We start from the raw sequence: 18,210 nt of genomic DNA on the forward strand, positions 1-18,210 counted from the left end.
ATCGTCATGGGCGGCGCTGAGCTCTGCACGGAGGATATGCCTCGGGAAAGAACTTGTTAAGTGGAACGTGTAGGTTCAAAAGTTGTTTTAGTCGTGCGACAGAAACTCAGATTGGACAGATTGGTCTAGCTAGCTCAATTTACCATGCAGACATCTGAGAATAATTTCTCCATTAAAAGGGAAGCATTTTTAACTGAAATTGTGCAAAGATTCCTATATGCCTGAGTTTGACTTCCCTTGAATATTTTCCTGAAATTTTCAGAGTCTGTGAAATCCTAGTAGTCAGTAAACTGCTATGTCACTTTATCAGTAACTTTGTAATTAATTGGGCTTGCAGCAGATTACATGTTTATATAGAGTATAGTTATATCTACAGATAGTTGATGTGCAGTTAAAAAACAGCATCACTGGTGTGGTGATTACAACATGTTAAATTAAAAGTAATTTACCTGTTCCTTTATGCACCTTCTTTAAAAAGGCATTGTCACCAAGCTTAAAATAAGGGTATTTATATTAGTTAATAAAATGTTGCCTGTTTTCAATACAAATAACAACTACAATATTTCCTCCTTCATTTTGCAGTGGCTGCTGAGCAACTCCACCGTCGTCCTCCCTCTCCTCCAGTTGTATCAGACCGTATGAAAGGCATTCCTAGACGACAGGGGTACACGAGGAGTGTCTACTGCCAGACAGAGTTCACAGACTGCTTACAGCGTGTGAGGCACATTCCCCCTGCACTGCTGTTTTTATAGTCCTACAAACACTGGCCTGGTTTTGTTTAACATGGCAGGATTAAGCAGCCATGCGCAAAGCATGCTTCCCTCCTTGCACGCTTTTGCTTACAGTGAAAGGCCCAAGCGCTTGCTGCTACCTTTTGGTGAACCAGCATCCCTGAGTGCCAGTGAATGTGCCATGGTGCTCTAATCCCAAGCAAATAAACAAGTGCCAAGATTAATGATTGCATAAACACATCCCAAAAGCCCTGTAATAACAATCAGCTCTTTAGCCCTTTTTGAAGCCATTGCTAAGGCTCTTGGAGTCAGCTGACTGCCAGTACTGTATATCCCTCTTTCCTTTCTTGCAGCCTCACAACATTAAGGAATTGTCTGTTCTTTGTGGCTTTATTAACGACAGGAAGCTGTCAATATTTTCCACATGAGAATGGGCACTTGAAGAAACTAGCCAGAGCAGGACATAGGGTCCTCCAAAGTTCTTCAGCTCCACTACTACGACACAGGATGTTGGATCTTCAGCGCCTGACACGTGCGTCTGTCTGACGCCATAATAAAGAAAGCGTGTTTGGAAGAAAGTGGAGATCTTAATCCAGTTCTGAATAGTTTGTAAACCTGTTCCTCATTATGAATTCTAAAACAATAACATCTTTGACTTGTTGAGAAAAAGACAAGTCAAGTAGACCTCTAGAAGGACATTAGAAGTGTGTGCATAGCAATAAATCACAACCACAACAGACTGAAAAAGGCCATTAAAATGACATTAGGAGCACGGACTGTCCACTCATCCCTGTCATCCCTGGTCTGCGACTTTAAGACGAGCTGCTTTGCGATGAGGGGCGAGTAGTGGAGACAGGGAGAGCTGAGTGAGAAAAGAAAAGAGAGAGGGAGAGTGCAGTGCAGTCCACTGGTCCAGGGAAGGCGAGAGTGGGACGTTCAGATGAAGTGGGAGGCCCCTCTCCAGGAGGTTGCTCCTCAGCATGAAGGCAGAGGGAGCACCCCACCTAATGAGGGGTGAAGTGGAGCCCCCTGTGGGACCCCCTCAGGCACATTCATTAGCAGATGAAAAAGCATTTCCTGCGGCAGAGCAAGTGCCTGCCTTGGCTCGGACATGTTTAATTTAGGGCCATAAGAATACACAAGGCCACCGCTATCATGGGTCAGGGGACTAAACAACACACAGGCCCAGGGAGCAGGAGCTTGACTAAATGACTGCATGCAGAATTGAATTATGTTGCTGGAAATGGTTAGGGTTTGATACCCCCCTTTTAAGTTTAGAACATTCAGATTATTCAAAGGTCAAGTGTGCTGATACTCCCAAATATGAGTAAAAAGTATGTTGAAGACAGGCTATTATACAGAAAATGTGCAGCTTATCACAAGTTTCAATCCCTTCAATGCATTGCATTTTGTTGCATCTTTTTGGCTCTAGGCAAAAATAATAGATTCATTTAGCCAGTGGTGGTTTGTGGAAGGGAACCAAGGATTATGGTAATGCAGCACTGAACGCTGCAAGCTAAATACAGTAAAAGAGAAATTGCTGCAGTAAGAGACACAGGAAGAATATCCGAGAGGGTAATTTATATAGTTGCACAAATCTGCATTCACAAATGCATCTTGAAAATCTCATATCTCACAAGGTAGGCTGTCTGTGAAGACAATAGAAGAGACAGTGCTTCTTTTCACTGTATTAAAAAGGGCATTACAGGGTATCAATCTATGGCGATTCAAAAACATGTCCGCTTATCACAGCCGCTTATCCTTGTTCCTGATGAATCCTCACATTTATTAAGGCTGTCTTTTTGCCTTGTTAGATATGTATAACCAATCTCCTGTAATTAGCAACTGCTAACCTTTGGGGTGCTAATCCTCCATGAATTGTGGATTTGTACATCAAAGCCCACACTCTCTCATATAGCTGGTGCTTGAAATTACACTCGATTTGAAACCTGCAATTATTTGTATAGCATGGATGCAAACAGTCTCCTCTTTTATGTCTCTGAGAATCCCGTGGGTTTGCAGTAAAGAATCCTTAATCCACTCCAGTGGAATCCAAATATAGAGTTAACACTAGCTTCCTAAAATGTAGATGCAGAGCCAAGTGCCTGCTGTGCACGTAAAGTGGAGAAAGCTTCTCTCTTTTTTTGCGTAGTTAAGATTGGATTTCTTTAGTGGCTTAGATGCATCATATAAGAAGCAAGGGGGATTGCCCAGGGGTACAACACAACCATGCTTCAACAACAGAGCCTGGCTACGCTTGTAGTTGTGAGTCTGTCCTTTTCACAAGCAATAATTGAAAATCAATTCAATAATCAATGGTCTCGCCCCTTTGTTTAATGTAATCACAAGTCTAGGCCTCTGTCATCAGGGTGAATGCCCAGCTGTTTAGAGTCAGCTGCAATTTGTACTCTCTCCCATTCAAGGCCAGGCTAAATCTATTGTGCAAGGAGGGAGAGATTGTAGAGAGGGAAAACAACTGAGATAGCTTCCCACACACGCATGCACACACACACACACACGTAATGCTTTTGCAGGGAGGTTGCCTCAAGCATTTATTTTCTTTAATGAGAGACAAGAGTCTCACATGTGTCAGTGATGCACAGCATGGGAACAATAGGGTGGGCTTTAATTCCATCAATCTAGTGCATTTATCCTTGTATCACATCAATACCTGTCAGTTAAGCAGGATGAGATAAATCATGTCAAGCAGACTAAGGCAGGGCCACACTGAGCTCAGTAAATATGCAGACTTAAAACTCATCTTAAAACTCAGAGGGGGGAAAGCGGTTCCACACAGTCAGTGACAAATTTAGAGCATGGGTCTTAGGCAAGGAAATACAAGAGATTACCTTGTGAGACAACATGACACAAAGATCATCCTTTCTGCACTTACTCTAGTAAGTGATTAAATAGCTATGAATTAACAATGATGTTGTTAGGTATTTAGAGGATACGCTACACCTCGGCTGTCACCTAAGCCTCCCATGGAAATCTCTTTACTTACCTTACTGTAGGGATCGCACAGTTAAACTTGTTTTACCATCTTAAATGGGAACTGACACTATACCTTCCAAAACACCTGACAAAAAATGCATGCATTAGCGGGCAAGGTGCTTTTGAATGACATGGAAAACTTGAATGTGACAAGCAGTCCTCCTTGTGTGTTTATATGTTTTGTACGGGTCATGCATACATTCACTGAACAGCACGTGTGAATCTGAGAAGTACCAGGCAGCGGGATCTTGAAAAGTCCTCTTCACATATGTGCAATAACATCAGATTTATCGTCATATAAAAAACATATAAAACACTTTGAGGATTGGCTTTGAGCGATAGCAATAACCCTGCAGGCAGCCAAATTGTGATTTATGTACTTTGGCTTGAGAGTGCAAGGGGCAGTAATGTACACGTCTATGGAAGCTGGGCTTTTCACTGTAGCATAGGAGCAACTCAGAAAGAATACATTTGGTGTAAAATTGCTTCATCTGTTTACAATTCCATTTGGAGTTTATGAGAAAGACAGGCAAACACAGCTTGATATATTGCCCCTGTGTCACGGCATGGCAGGAGCATCCACACAAAGATTCATCTCTCACTTAGAAGCCAAATGATACGTCTAATTTGCTGCGAGCACAGTTATTTTTAACCTCTCCAGCTGTCAGATAATGGAGTTTGACTGTCAGCACTGGTGTGTGTGAGTGTGTTAAAAGGTTGCAAACTCTTTTCAATTTACCATTCCCTTTGAGTGGATTACAAAATGCACATTCCCATTAGTTCACCTGATTGACATTGCTTTTTCTTTTATCACAACCAAAGGGGGGGATTTAAAAAGAGTTGACTGAATTAAGATGGATACTTCCAACGGCAATCTAAATTTGGTTTTCACATGCTTTTTTATGATGCCTGATAACATTTCAGAAATCACACGGAAGTAAGGCTTGTTTTTGTGGTTCTTAATTGGACAATGAGATGTCTTTTTATGACTTTCTTGAATGGTCGAGTCCTTTTGTGCGAGTCATCTGTTGTTTAATATTGGCAGCTTTTATTTCTTTAAGGCATTTCTTTCCGACACAAGACAAATCTAACTGTATTCTACAATGGCCCTTCTCGCCACTAACAGGAGAGCAGCAACAGTGTTGCCTAATGCAGAGGGCTAGTTACATAAGGGCCATTGGAAATAGTTCTTAATCAATGAGTTGGCAGTGGACTGCAGGCTGGTGTCAGTGGTTTGGCTGATGCAATTTAGATGGACACTAATGGATTCCCCAGCCTCCCCTCATCAAATATGGGTGTAAATCACTGCACCCTCATTGCTAAGGGACATTTCTAACAGGCAGCACTGATGTAGGCGTACGCAGAGCCTGCGTCATAGCCTACGTTGTTTTATATTTATACTTGTGCGCTGGTGTGTCTGCCTCATTCTAGCATATCTCTTTGACCCTCATGTTGTCCTCGGGTCAAATTTGACCCGTTTTCATTTTTTTAATAACACAAAATTGGCCTTGAAAATGTCAACATTAGAAATATCAAATAACTTTGGAAAAAACATTAAAAAAACACACACAAGATTAAAAAAGTGACAAAAATGTCAGAAAAAAGCGATAATAGTGTTGAAGACAACACAAGGGTTAAGAGAATATCACGTGGAAATGAGTACGAGGAAATGTTAAACTACCGCAGCCAAGCAGACTAATCACTTGCTGTGGTTTACATCGCCGCAATGTATAGTTATATTTCTGGGGAGATGCACTACAGGCTATGACGCAGAGTCCAGCGTAAGGTCCGTATCTACACGTACCTCCCTACATACCAGAATAAATAAATCAGGCTTTAGACTGCACTAACATGATATGGGTGATAGGAAAACATCATGTCCTCAAGGCATAGAAAGATCCAAAGAACACACCAAAAGGATGGGTGTGAGCAGAGGCATAGAGACATCGACAGTATAGAACAAGACATGTCCGTCTAGTTTTACTGTACATCCAACACACCCTCTTTCTTGTGCTTTTTTAGTATTGTATGGAGTATTAACTAAACAACAAGTAATACACAATAATACACCCAAGAAAATCTTTTATCAACTCCTAACAAATGGCAGGAGGAAAACCATTGTTTGACTCACACAGCTATCTCAGTTGTCGACTGTAGACAGAGCTCCAGTGAATGACATGTCCACTGTTCCAATAACCAGCTGACTTCTAATGTTTGCCAACTCCAGCTTAACAGCATGTTATGTAAGAGAACTGAAGGGGACATGAGGGGAATGAGCTCAGTTTACTTTGACCAGGCCAACAGAGGCAGTCGCCTGCCTGCTCTCCTGTCTGCGTTTGTGTATCATAGTGCTCTTACAAAAGGTGTATCTCACTCTCAGTTGGCAATGACACTTCACATTGACCAGCTCTGACTTTAGCTCTAAGGTATCTCAAAATACAAACCATGGCACAACCCCAGCTGCTTTCAGCCCTGCACTTACATGACTAGACCGGAGCTCAAGTGAATTGTTATAGAATAGTTCCTGACCTCATTGTTAAACTATAAGCTGCGGTTGTTATTGGCTTTAAAGCTCCCTGCAAGGTGTTGTGTCACAGCTAAAAAGTGATACCGTATGAGATGGAACAAAAAGAAAAGAAATGTGTCAGTAACCTGTAATGTGCCAAAAATATATGGTCAAAAAACTTTGTTTCAGTATGTTATTTTTTATTTAAGATTCACTTTATTTGGTGTGAAATGACAACTTGTGCAATCAATCATATATAACTTTGTTTTTAGATAGACATAAAAAAAACATGTGCTGTGCTTGGAGGTTAATGTGCTCCAAAATAAAAGGGGCTTCATCTTTGTTTTTTCTTCAAAAAGATGCATGCTTATCAAAACTGAATTTTTGCAAATAGGCTGATATAGTACAATGCTGCTCTTGCTCAAAAAACTGCTGAAAAAGCCTTTATGTATTCTAACCAAGCACTCACACTTCATGCCGTAGAAAGTGAGCAGCCGCTGTATTGTTAATATGCTACCTTATTGGCAGTGTCTCCTGCTTTGCTTCACAGGCAGCTTAGCTTCATTCTCAGGTGCCAACAGTAGTGCTGTTTAAGTAGCAGCTAATGGTGCTGGGTCAGTATTTGGGATGTAATCCTTAGAGGAGATACGATCCACAACAACAACTTTCTACATGCTGCCCTGGCCTGGTGAGAAACACAGAACTCTTTATGAAACCAAACAAATTGCATTCAGTGGTGACTAGAACGAAGAATTATTTCTTTCTCTCACTGCCTTCTTGACACACTAGATCAGTTTCTCTGCCTGTTCAGTTGGCACGAACATTGCCCATTACAAAAGAACACAAGGCTTGGGGAATTTTCTCAAAAACCCATTGCCGTTTTCCTCCATGCTAGTTAAATTACAGAAAAGGTCACAGCAGGGGACTTCGTAACACGGCTACCAATCAACTGTAGCAATTCTCCTGGTGTGTTTGTCAACATTGCTGCCTGTTGTAATTGGCATAATTGTCAGGTTATAGCTCGGCACAAACTGGGCTTCCTCTTGGCGAGCGTGGGCCGTGTCATTAAAAGGGACATGTTTCTGGAGGCGCTCCCATGGACACATAACACGCAAGCATGTTGGAGCAACAGCCCGCCTGATAAAATGGCTGCCTCTTATCTCTACTATGCATATGAAAGGCTTATGCCTTCTTCATGACAGATTCTACGCCTCATCACCATGGGATTTGCCCAGATACACCAGAACAGAAGCTGGGAGAAAAACAATGTATCACATGTATAGCCTGATCCTAACACTGTCAACTGATGTTTGGGTGTGTATCCATGTGTTTGCACACATGCTCACTTAAGAAACCTACAGAGTGAACACCAAGCCGATTCAGTGATGGTTTGCTGTGGATAACGTGTGTGTTTCTCTCCTGCACAGTAGTTCCCAGTTTATTGGCAGCACAGTGAACTTGGCATTCCTGGAGCAAGCTTCAATTATCTTGATAATCTGTAGTGAATACTTGATATAATAATGATATAGTATCTATAATTACCATGATGAGGTGGGGTAGAGTGTGCTGAAAAATAATCGTTTGTATCATCACCGCTGGGTAGCATCATTATTAATCTGACAGCACTCATAAAGCGTTTTGTTTGTTTTCTCTGATTGCTCTTTTACTACCAAAATAAACAACTTGGCTCCTTTGAGTTACAGCGGTATAATTTGATGGAACAGCAAAGGCATTTATCTATAAATTTATTTTCAATTTGAGGTAAGCTGCAGTCATGAAAGCTAAATCACTACTAGGGAGAAGATTATTCTAATTACTAACCAGCTGTCGCGCATGCTGCATGAGCACAGGATGTCAGAACACAGAGCAACCAGTAATCAGTTTCACAGAATCATTTGAGTACACATTTACATCTTGCACTAAATGTTAACACATGAAATTGTCTTCATTTGTATGTTAATGTTGTAAAACTAAAAGAAGCATATGCTATAACACGGCATGACTGAATTTAGAAACACAAATTATATGGTCAATTTGTGATGCGATCTTAAAAGCTGAGTGTTTATTTGCATCTGAAATAAGCCTGATGGTATTTTAGCTTGCACTTAGATTATTCTGAAGGATATGTTGACCAACTGACGGCATGCTGTAGGTATGTAACTCATGTACTTGACTGTGGATGATGTTTATTTAAAAAATGGAAATTTGAGTCCAAAGGTATACTGTGATTCAGACACACAGTAAGCTAAGATGGCAGAGTAGAAGAATTTTCTCATATGTCTTTTTGGGGCTGTATCTGAATTAAACCATAATGCTAGCATGGCTTGGTCCCTGGGGTTTTCTTTGCCATTTGCACTGCTAGCGCTGCAATCCCCCTGACAGGCCTGTTTACGACTACTCTGCTATCAGAGGGCTGAGCAGAGCCAGGGACGAGCCTTCATTAGAGATTAAAGTGACCGTCACAAAGTCCAAAATCATCACTGCTTCCAACAGCACGGCAAGGGGAGACACTGAATAGGCTTAAGCTCATGCATCAACAACAACTCTGTATCAGACGGATCCTCTGCTTAACACTTTTAAATTTCAATATGCATTTGTGAATGACATTTAAAGACATTCCTTAAATTGGCTAAATCAATCCCTTCACTGGCAAAAACTGTCATCTTCATGGCTTTGTTGCTGTAAAACAGAGATGCATTTTGGCAAATACCATGCATGACATTACCTTCTAAAAACAGAAGTATCTGAAGCAGGAATATGTACGCTTCAGTAGCAGACATGTATAACAGCAATATAATGATGTACTGCATCATATCAAGATCAGATGTAGTTTCTTGCTTATTAAAGCTATCATACGAGATTTTTGCTGACCGTGGAAGCTAGGCTGAGTGGAGCTTCGCGCCTTCGGTGGTAAAGCTTGTCCGTGTCCTGATCCAGAGTTGCTGGACTTTCTTACTGATAGGTATGAATAAAATGAGACAGCTGGATGGAATTCCTGGCTTTCTGACCATTTCCATTTGAGATGTCTTCCCCTCCCAGGCATTGAATGCCATTTACTCATCCGTCTTTCCCAAAACCCTCACAGGATTCACAGGGAGGAAGATGCTACTCTATTATAATGCAGATAGTTCTTCCGTGGGGAAAACTCCCTGATGAGTTTAAAATCAGAAAATCTGTGAGTTCTTTCACACCTACACTGTAGGTAACAAAGAGCAATGTAACGCAAAACAATACTGCCTGTAAATAATGGCAGACGTAGGTTAAACAAAGCAACAAAGCCTTTATACACATTACGCACAGATTTCTCCTTCCATCAAAATTCTTGCTGTAACTCCAGAACAAAGCCATTATTCTCAGAGCAACATAAAAGACAGACACCTGTCAATCATAGCTCCATATTTCCTGTGTCAGAGGCTGCAGGATGGAGAAATGTGCAATATTCTGATAATATTTCATGCAAACTAATGCAAGTCAGAACACTTCCCTGCTGGCCACAAGGAGGGGAAATGAGAACAGGTAATTATCGTATTGCCTCGAGGCAAGAAATGATAGAGATTGCAGAGAACGGGGATATTTAGCCCTGCTAATGAAGGCCCATGTTGTGGGAGCACCGGGAAGGGGGAGCAGAGGGAAGCTAGGCTGTGGCTCAGCAGGAGGCAGAGCCTGATAAGACCATCTTACATAATAGCCACATCCAGGCCTGGCTCACTGTTTGGACTGAGGCTCCCTGTCCCTCATGTTATCTCTCATCCACTGAGCATGTCCGACCAAGGGAGCGTAACATTGCCTGGGTATAACAAATTCCTAAACATGACTATTTAATAGTTAATTCACACCAAGTAGTGACATTTGCAATGTTGAGGACTGGGCCTGTTTACAGATCCACATATGCAGTAGAATAACGGTTGCAATGCAAATGACGACTGCGGCACGTTGCGTACAGTGTCTCATGTTAAGTATATCAATACTAATTATATTCACTGAAGAGAGCAATCCCAAAGAATTGAGTGAATTGAGGAGGGGATCACCCCTCCCACTTGGCCATTTAACCCTATTGAAGGGTTTACATACGCCCATCTCAACAGCCTTACTTAAAGTGCTGAAAAATAAAAAGAGATTGCTTATTTTGTATATGCAGCACTTCCCTAGGACGGATATGAAAGTTTAATCATGGCATTAGGATTCACAGGCATTCCCTTGCCAGACCTGCTTGCAGACATCAGAATTGCTAATTTGCTGGTTTGCCCAGGAAGGGTTAGTTGGTGGGTGAGGAGGGGATGAATGGAAACAGGAGTCTGATTTGTCCAGATAACCTTGAACCCCACCGCTCAGCTTCCTGTGGATGAACGGAGCTCAATCAGTCCCTCTTTATCAATTTGATCTAAGCCACTGTCCAGTGCGGTGGCCGGCACAACGCCGCACTCCCTCTTTCCTGACTACTTTGAGAGTGTGTCATTAGCCAAAATCATTTCCTGCTCTCTTTCCAGCCTGTTCTGACACAGCCAATAACATGTGCTGAAATGTCATGAATGAATAAATACAGAAAAATAATTGCTTTCAAAGGCAATCTTGGCTCTGCAGTAATGTCCCGATCAGATATCAACATTAAGCCAAAACAAAGCCTTTGACAAAAACACAGTAATTGTGGCTCAGTTTCTAATCTGAATAATTAATTCCTACTGCTTGTCATGAGAGTCCACCGGAGACACAGACATGATAAAGAAGAAAGGTCCTGACAGGGTTATGAGTCAACAGAGATGTGAAATTCAAATTGGCCAGGCTAAGCAGTTTGGAGGTGATGGTGATTTGAGTAGACTCACTGGCCAGCCCTACGGTACAGTAGAAGAGCCCAGGGCTGAAAGATGGTGGAGTTACTCATAGGCACAGGTGCTTTATCAGCAGACCACATGTGACTGGGGGGAGGGGAGAAAATGTTAAGCTTCATCGTATCATACGCTGTACTCTCCCCGTTACATTAAATGATGAAATATCTTTATACAAACTAAGCTTTCCATCTCACCCCCCTTTTTTAAATACACCAAACACATCTTTTATGAGTAGCTTCGTCTGTGCAGAAAGTGGGAGGAATAGCTGTTTGTATGTTTTTTCCCGGGTCCATTGTGAGCGCTGGACTCGTGCTATTACCTAAATTAAAGTGGAGATCTATCATTGGCAGGAGAAGATGAAGCAGCAGGAGCAGAGCTCTCACTGTTTTCTGTCACAGCCTCAGCTGTGTGCACACACTCTCCTTGCACACAGCCATCTTTCACTCAGCCAGGCACTTGCCTCCTCGCCCACTGGGCCCACCAGGCCTGGGCAGCACATGCCACTGCCAAACATCCATTTACTCCCCGCAGGACTCCGGCGTATCTGAAGTGGGCCTGTCATTGAGACCCGTTTAGATTTTACTACACTGTATGCCCGGCGCACAGGTAAACACGTGTTATTTGGTCAGCTACACACACACAAACACACACACACACAATGCACGTAATTAAATGCTTCGTTTAAAATCATCTTTGATAATTTCTCTTGTAACACCTTGTCAAGCTGACTGACTACACTCAACGGAGGGTGGTAATTGCATCCCTATAGAGAGGCTGGTAGCCTGCAATGGTGTGGAATTACTGTACCACACATGTTCACTGGATTCCGCCAGTGAAAACTGAAAAGCGTGCACACAAAAGCCACAGTACACAGTAAGTGTGCATCTGCAAATCGTTGTTTACCTATGTGCTCATAGGTTCAAGCTGTGCGAGCAAACATACAAACATTAATTGGCTAATATATGAGCAGCATGACCTGATGACCAGAGATATGTTTTCTCTACAAAGAATCCCACCTCCAACATCTTAGCCTGGAGGCAGGTTTAATGCTTACCTGCAGATGCTGCCTTTGTCTTTGAAGTGGAGCGATGGATGCAGCAGAACAGATGGAGATGTTGGATGCTTTCAGGAATTATTAATGGCACGCTATGATCCCAAATGACCTTCAGCAAATAGTCTCCCAGCACTGGAGTACACAGGCAGCCCTGCACATCCATATTGTATTTAGACAACCCACTTGGGTCAATGGAGAAACACCGAGCCATCATTACTGTATTTCCAGCTCTAATCCAGTTGGGAAACTTTCCTTCTTTTTTCACTCAAAGGCAACGCAGAAGCATCCAATCATATGAAGCACAATTGTATGTCTCAGGAATTTATTTGAGATTTATGCAGCAAACACACTAATTCCGTAAAGCCCAATTTGTTTCTCCCACAATGGGAACCATACACCGGAATTAATCTGCAGAAAGCCTTTCCTGTTGTTTTAAAAATAAACCCTTCATCATTGGAGGCTGTTGTGGTTGCTCAATGGGATATACTATTGTGACATCAAATCTATATTATGAACATACATCAGTAACAGCCATAGAATATCTGCTGCCTATGGATAACATTCAGTTTACAATATAAACTGAACAATCTCTGGATTGCCTTGGAAAGGAACTGAGCTGTGGAAATACAGGACCTGTGCTTTTCCCTTTAATGTGATAGAACTGACATAAGGAAGGAACACAAGGAAACTTGAAACAAGGAAACTTGTTTTTGTTAATCCATGTATTATTTACATAATACAGAATCATCATCTAATTTAAGAGCACAAGACATGTAATTGGATGGTTTCCTCTTCTCTATGACTAAATTATTGTTTGTACTGTATCTACAATAAACAGATGTTAATACATTTTACAGAGTGTGGGGAAATTTTACGTTGTCTAAAACATTTTTTAGGATGTTAACCTATTGTTGCTTGCAATTGCGTGCAGTTAGCATGTGATTTACAGGGCAGCTACTAATTATTCAATCAGTGACTGAAACTGCCCGCCAGGCACATTCATGTAGTAACAAAATTAATTTACAAGGGTTGCAATTAGAGCCTTAAGCAAATAACATCTGATCATTGACAAAATTGTTACGGGCCAGATTGAACAACTGTTTTACTTTAGAGAAACTGAAACCACTGGACCTAAAATTGCTCCCAATGGCCAGGCAAGCACCTAGCATGGTAGCTGGCTGCCACCGGTGTGTGAATAAGTGTGATTGACTGAATTAGAGTGTTTTAAATATAAATGCAGCCTTTAACATTTAATGGAAAGAGAAAATTCTGTATTACTTAATGAAGTTCTTACGTCAGCTAGGATGACCCGATATTTTTCTTTTTTTACTGCACAATTTCTCGCAGCACTTCCGTTTTGTTTTACTGGAGGTCACTTGCAAATCTTTTAACGGGGGCATTAATTTTTTACATGTAACCATTTTCCAACAATCTTTTAACCAAATTTGCAACCATTTTCAATGCAAAACTGGCCCACCCATAATCCTGCTTTTGCACCCATTGGTAGCTGGAGAGATGCCACTGCCAGGTGCCTTTGAGCATCGCACCCCCAACCACTCGGGGCGCTGGTCCAGCACTGGCAGCCCACTCACATCTCTCCATTTGTGCATGAATAGGTGTATTTCAGGCCTGTGTGTAGTGATTACTAACAAAGAGAGTATAAATGGTAATTTTCCCACTGGGGATCAATAAACAGTATAAATTATTATTAAAAGAAAGAGACATTTTTTTTCACAAAGTTGTGAAAAAAAAGTTCTCATGATATTAACATAAAATCACAGAATGGCACGAGAAGAGCATACTTAGCTTAGTATCTATTTTTATTTTTAGTGCAATTACCATGGCCTTTTTCTGTGAACAGCAACAGTAAACTGCAAACTGAACCTAACTGAAGCTGCAGTGGTACAACATAATACAGCAAAGTGAATGTTTACCTGTATGGATTTAATTGGGGTTATACGGTGCCTATATTTTGGACTTGCAATGTTTGTACAGTATATGCAAGGTCTTCCGACTTCAGTTTCTAGAGAATAAATACTGTTGTGGTGCTCTCATAAGACACTGCATGTCTTCAAAGAGCTACATCTAAGGGAGGAATTGATCAGACACATTTTCTCACACTCGGTAAGAGTAGAAAGGAATACATTATTTGAACGGTGTCTATCTCCTTATATACCACGGCCTCTGATTAATTACCTCAGGGCTCCCTAATGAGAATGTGTAAATGAATACAATGTTAATCTACTATGTATACCATGTTTACTCAAAGTTTGCCGAGGCTCAAGAAAAAACAAAATCCCTTATGTATAAATTATAATAATCCCACATCAAGAGAAAGAGAAAAAGAATCCATGCTGAGATCAAAGCAGAACGGCCCGATGCAATCATGTGTCAAAAGATTTAAAAAAACAACTTCCTTACCCACTCAAGTGGGCAAGGTATGTCAAACGTACAGTAGTTTGACTCTGATCATCCTCCACCTATCTCCCATCATGCCTTTGCTTGTTTCCCTCTCTTACCTTTGGTTTATCCACAGTGACAGCTAGTATGATCCAGAACAATGAGGCTGATACATGATGAGAGGAAATGTTGAGAGCTGGAATTTGCTTGTGCTTTATGTAGCAAAGCAATGTTACTGAAATTGAAATCATAGCATGATGTTCCTGAGATTTAGCAATTTATTCCCTAAAAAAGATACTTAAATATACCGTAGCACACAATCAATATTTCCATAAATATGTAAAATACATACAAATGAAATCATTTAATTTGACTTGCTTCATAAAAACAAATAAGATACCCTCCAACAAAGTCACACACAAACACACACACAAACACCCATCACTTCTCAGACACTGTGGTTTAGACTCTTAAGGCCCTATTTTAACAACCTAAGTGCACGGAGTGAAGCGCATGGCTCAGGTGCGTTAAGGGTGTGTCAAAATTTACTTTTGCTACTTTGGCGGCGGAAAAAAAGGGTCCGGGCGCATGGTTCAAAAGGGTTGTACTTAGTGTCTTCATTAATCATAGGTGTGTTTTGGGAGTAACATGCAATAAACCAATCAGAGTGTCATCTCCCATTCCCTTTAAAAGCCTGGCATGTTTGTACCTTGGGACATTGCTATAATGATGGTGGATTTGCACCGTAATATTTTTATTTGTGATCTTTTGCATGTTTGTGTGCTGCTGCGCTTCCCTGGGTGTGTAACAAGCATAATGTGGGCGTGCTGTGCATAACCCTAGGCGCATTTTACTAATGCACTGTTTAAATAACAATTAAATGCTGGACCAGGTTTTTGTTGGTCAATGGTACGATCACTTCCTGCTGCCTCAAGATAGAAATTCACCAAGAATTTACCTGAACACACCTCCCTGTAAGACCAGCAAGCCCATGGGCGCAAAGATGGGCACAGGTGCATTTGATATTTAAACTACGTGGGTGCTGGATGGGTCTTAAAATAGCAAAGACACTTATACTGCGCTGGGTGCAAGATAGGGACCTTAGTCTTTCATCACAGCAGTGTAACACCTTAAAACATCTTCATTTACACAAGGAAGCAGAGCTCAGACAATAGCCTTTTGTTTACTGAGACTGATGCTGTCACATCTGGAACTCCATTAGCCTTACTGTTGACTTCAGAACCAGGCACGGTAACATAACATACATTAAGCCTTCAGATAAAAATACACAAGAGTAAATTACAGTTTTATTCATCAATTTATGTATCTGTATGGTATTTGTCTCAACTGGACATTATGCAGTATATTAACTGTATTTACCATGTGTAACAAAACATTAAAGCATTCAAGTAATAACTGTGGGGGATGTATTTGACAGTGAGACGTCGGGCTGTGCGGCTTTGATAGTAATTGAGAATGCTCTGTTTGGGCAGATTCCTCCTCTGTTGCCCCAAGTCACATATTAAAGAGATTAAAACAGCCATCAGCGCAGTAGGAACACAACTGTCTTCCTCTCCCCTCCAACTATTGACAAAAACAAAACTTAGAGACGACAGCTGCTGATTTGTAACTAAGCGACAGATCCCTGCGAGCAAAAAAAAACAGTCATGCCAGTCAGTCCCCTTTGCTAGAAAAACTATATTTGTTTCCTTGTGACAGAAATCCATTGAACACCACGTAAACCCTTAAAAGTTTACATGAGGACACATTTTTTGAGGAGCCATTTCTTTCAATTTATCTGACGCCTTTGTCCCATGTATTGGATTCTGGGAGCTGTGAAAATGAGCAAAGGGAGAGCTTTTTTTACATCAGGAATAAAGATCTGTAAGAGGGTGATCATAAGCACATACTGAGACTTTGAGCGAGGGTCTTTGCTGACGCCGCTGTTGTTAAGGCTGGACTAGGCTGAGCTGAGAAGCCAGGTTGACAAGGACCTGTGCTCAGCACTAGGAAAGCTCTCATCCAGAAACAAGAAGCCCAGGGGAACAAAGACAACAATATGCCAAAACACCCACTTGAAAACAACAAAACAACCCAAAAAGCCTCCAAAAGAGTCAGTGGTGGGTGATTGCCAGCTGCACTCCAGATAACCAGGCTCGCTGAGAGTCTTTCAGCAGTTGCTGAGAGCTGTAGCATCATTTCAGCTCCTTAATCAGTTCAGCTGGGGAGGGATGGATCCTGACATGCAAAAGGCTCAGCACAATGGGGAATAAACTCATAATCAGCAATCAGATATTCCACATTGCTAGAGGGGGCGGGGAGCTCATCTCAGATAGGTCAAGGATCTCTCCACAGCCAGTTAACCCCATTTGCTCCAGCTGGGAAACTCTCTGCACACCCTCATTGTCTCGGGCACAGATTGTTCAGCTAGTTCTGCTGCCTGACCTGCTGAATTAGGATGTTGAGGAGTGCATCTTTTTGGTCTCTTGTATATTATTGTGTAAATAAGGTTTCAATTTCAAAACATACTCTACGTGCCCATATATGGGGTTGGATTCTTCAAAGCACCACGTCCCTGAATAAGCCATGTGCTGCGCCTTTAAACAAAGTTCATTGCCTTGCACATTCTACTTCCTTTCATCTTTGTAATTAGCACTGAAACAGCATTTCTTTTATTTCAAATGAATGCATGTGCATAAAAATCAAACTAAAGCAGACTGTTCCAGCAAGGTTGTTTCTCTTTGTTATTTATGACGATAAAATTCCTTTCATGCATCTTAGCTGGGGTGAGGATGGCCTATAAGGCTGCTAACCTTGAGAGTTAGTTTTCACCCTGGCCTGCACAGGTTCCTCTGGGAGATTCCAACATGCTCTATTACATTCTGCGGCAGCAGTGGCAGTGAAGTTAAGAGACTGTAGCAACTTGAAAACTCTGTGGTACAGATTATTTGTATCATTTGTCTTTCTTGAACAGCACCCCCTAGTGCTCAGGAATCTTCACAACTTTTTTATTTATTTTTTATTAACGTGCAGATGCCAGATCAGAGGTGAGTGTAAATGATGCCATCCTACAAGTAGAACCCTAATGGCCTCTGCTGGGACATGTAATCAAACTTACACACTTCTCTCCATTTTGTAATCAAGCGGCGGAGCGCATGTTGTGACGATCTTTGTTATAACGCTGCCTGCTCCCACATCTCATCAAAATTCCATGCACCTCTCATTTTTCATCCTTTGTTCCCCGCCAGGGTCCCTAGATGCTGCAGTCGCTCTCTATGGAGCAGAGAGGAGTGGGACTTTGTATGCTGTGACCTCTGACCCTTCCCCACTCCCTGACTCTACAGCATACTTCTGCGACAATTCTGGCAATGCCATCACTATTTACAGTCTCTTAAAACAGATTCCACAGACTTCCATAAGAGCAACCTGGGAAATCACTTTCAAAAAACTTCCCAGAACATGGTTACACCATATGCCAACAGCATAAGTGCTGAGTAAGCCATAGTAGTGACAGCTTTTATGAACTGCTGTCACTGAAAGCACCTTTTTAGTCACCCTTGGTCAAATTAACACCAGAAAAGTACTCCATTCTCATCTCACCTCTGCTGGGCCGACACAGAAGCAGGATAAAGGTGATAAACCACACAAACAATACTTCTCTTCTTGCCTGCAGCCGGCATGCTTGCCTAGCAGGGAGAT

At 41.6% G+C, this 18,210-nt stretch overlaps 1 protein-coding gene across 3 annotated transcripts in view; it reads right to left on the reverse strand.

The window, feature by feature from the left end:
- roraa (RAR-related orphan receptor A, paralog a) overlaps window positions 1-18,210 on the reverse strand; it is a 186,027-nt gene that overhangs the window by 23,925 nt on the left and 143,892 nt on the right. The window contains exon 1 of one of the 3 annotated variants that reach the window (XM_032522243.1): window positions 12,112-12,321. The exons of the other annotated variants lie outside the window; for them this stretch is intronic. Within the exon in view, the coding sequence (XP_032378134.1) occupies window positions 12,112-12,274 (163 nt within the window). The 5' untranslated portion in view covers window positions 12,275-12,321. Of the gene's footprint in view, window positions 1-12,111; window positions 12,322-18,210 lie in introns of those variants that run through there. 3 annotated transcript variants of the gene reach the window in all.

Source organism: Etheostoma spectabile, chromosome 8 (assembly GCF_008692095.1).
Source record: "Etheostoma spectabile isolate EspeVRDwgs_2016 chromosome 8, UIUC_Espe_1.0, whole genome shotgun sequence".
Lineage (NCBI taxonomy): Eukaryota > Metazoa > Chordata > Actinopteri > Perciformes > Percidae > Etheostoma > Etheostoma spectabile.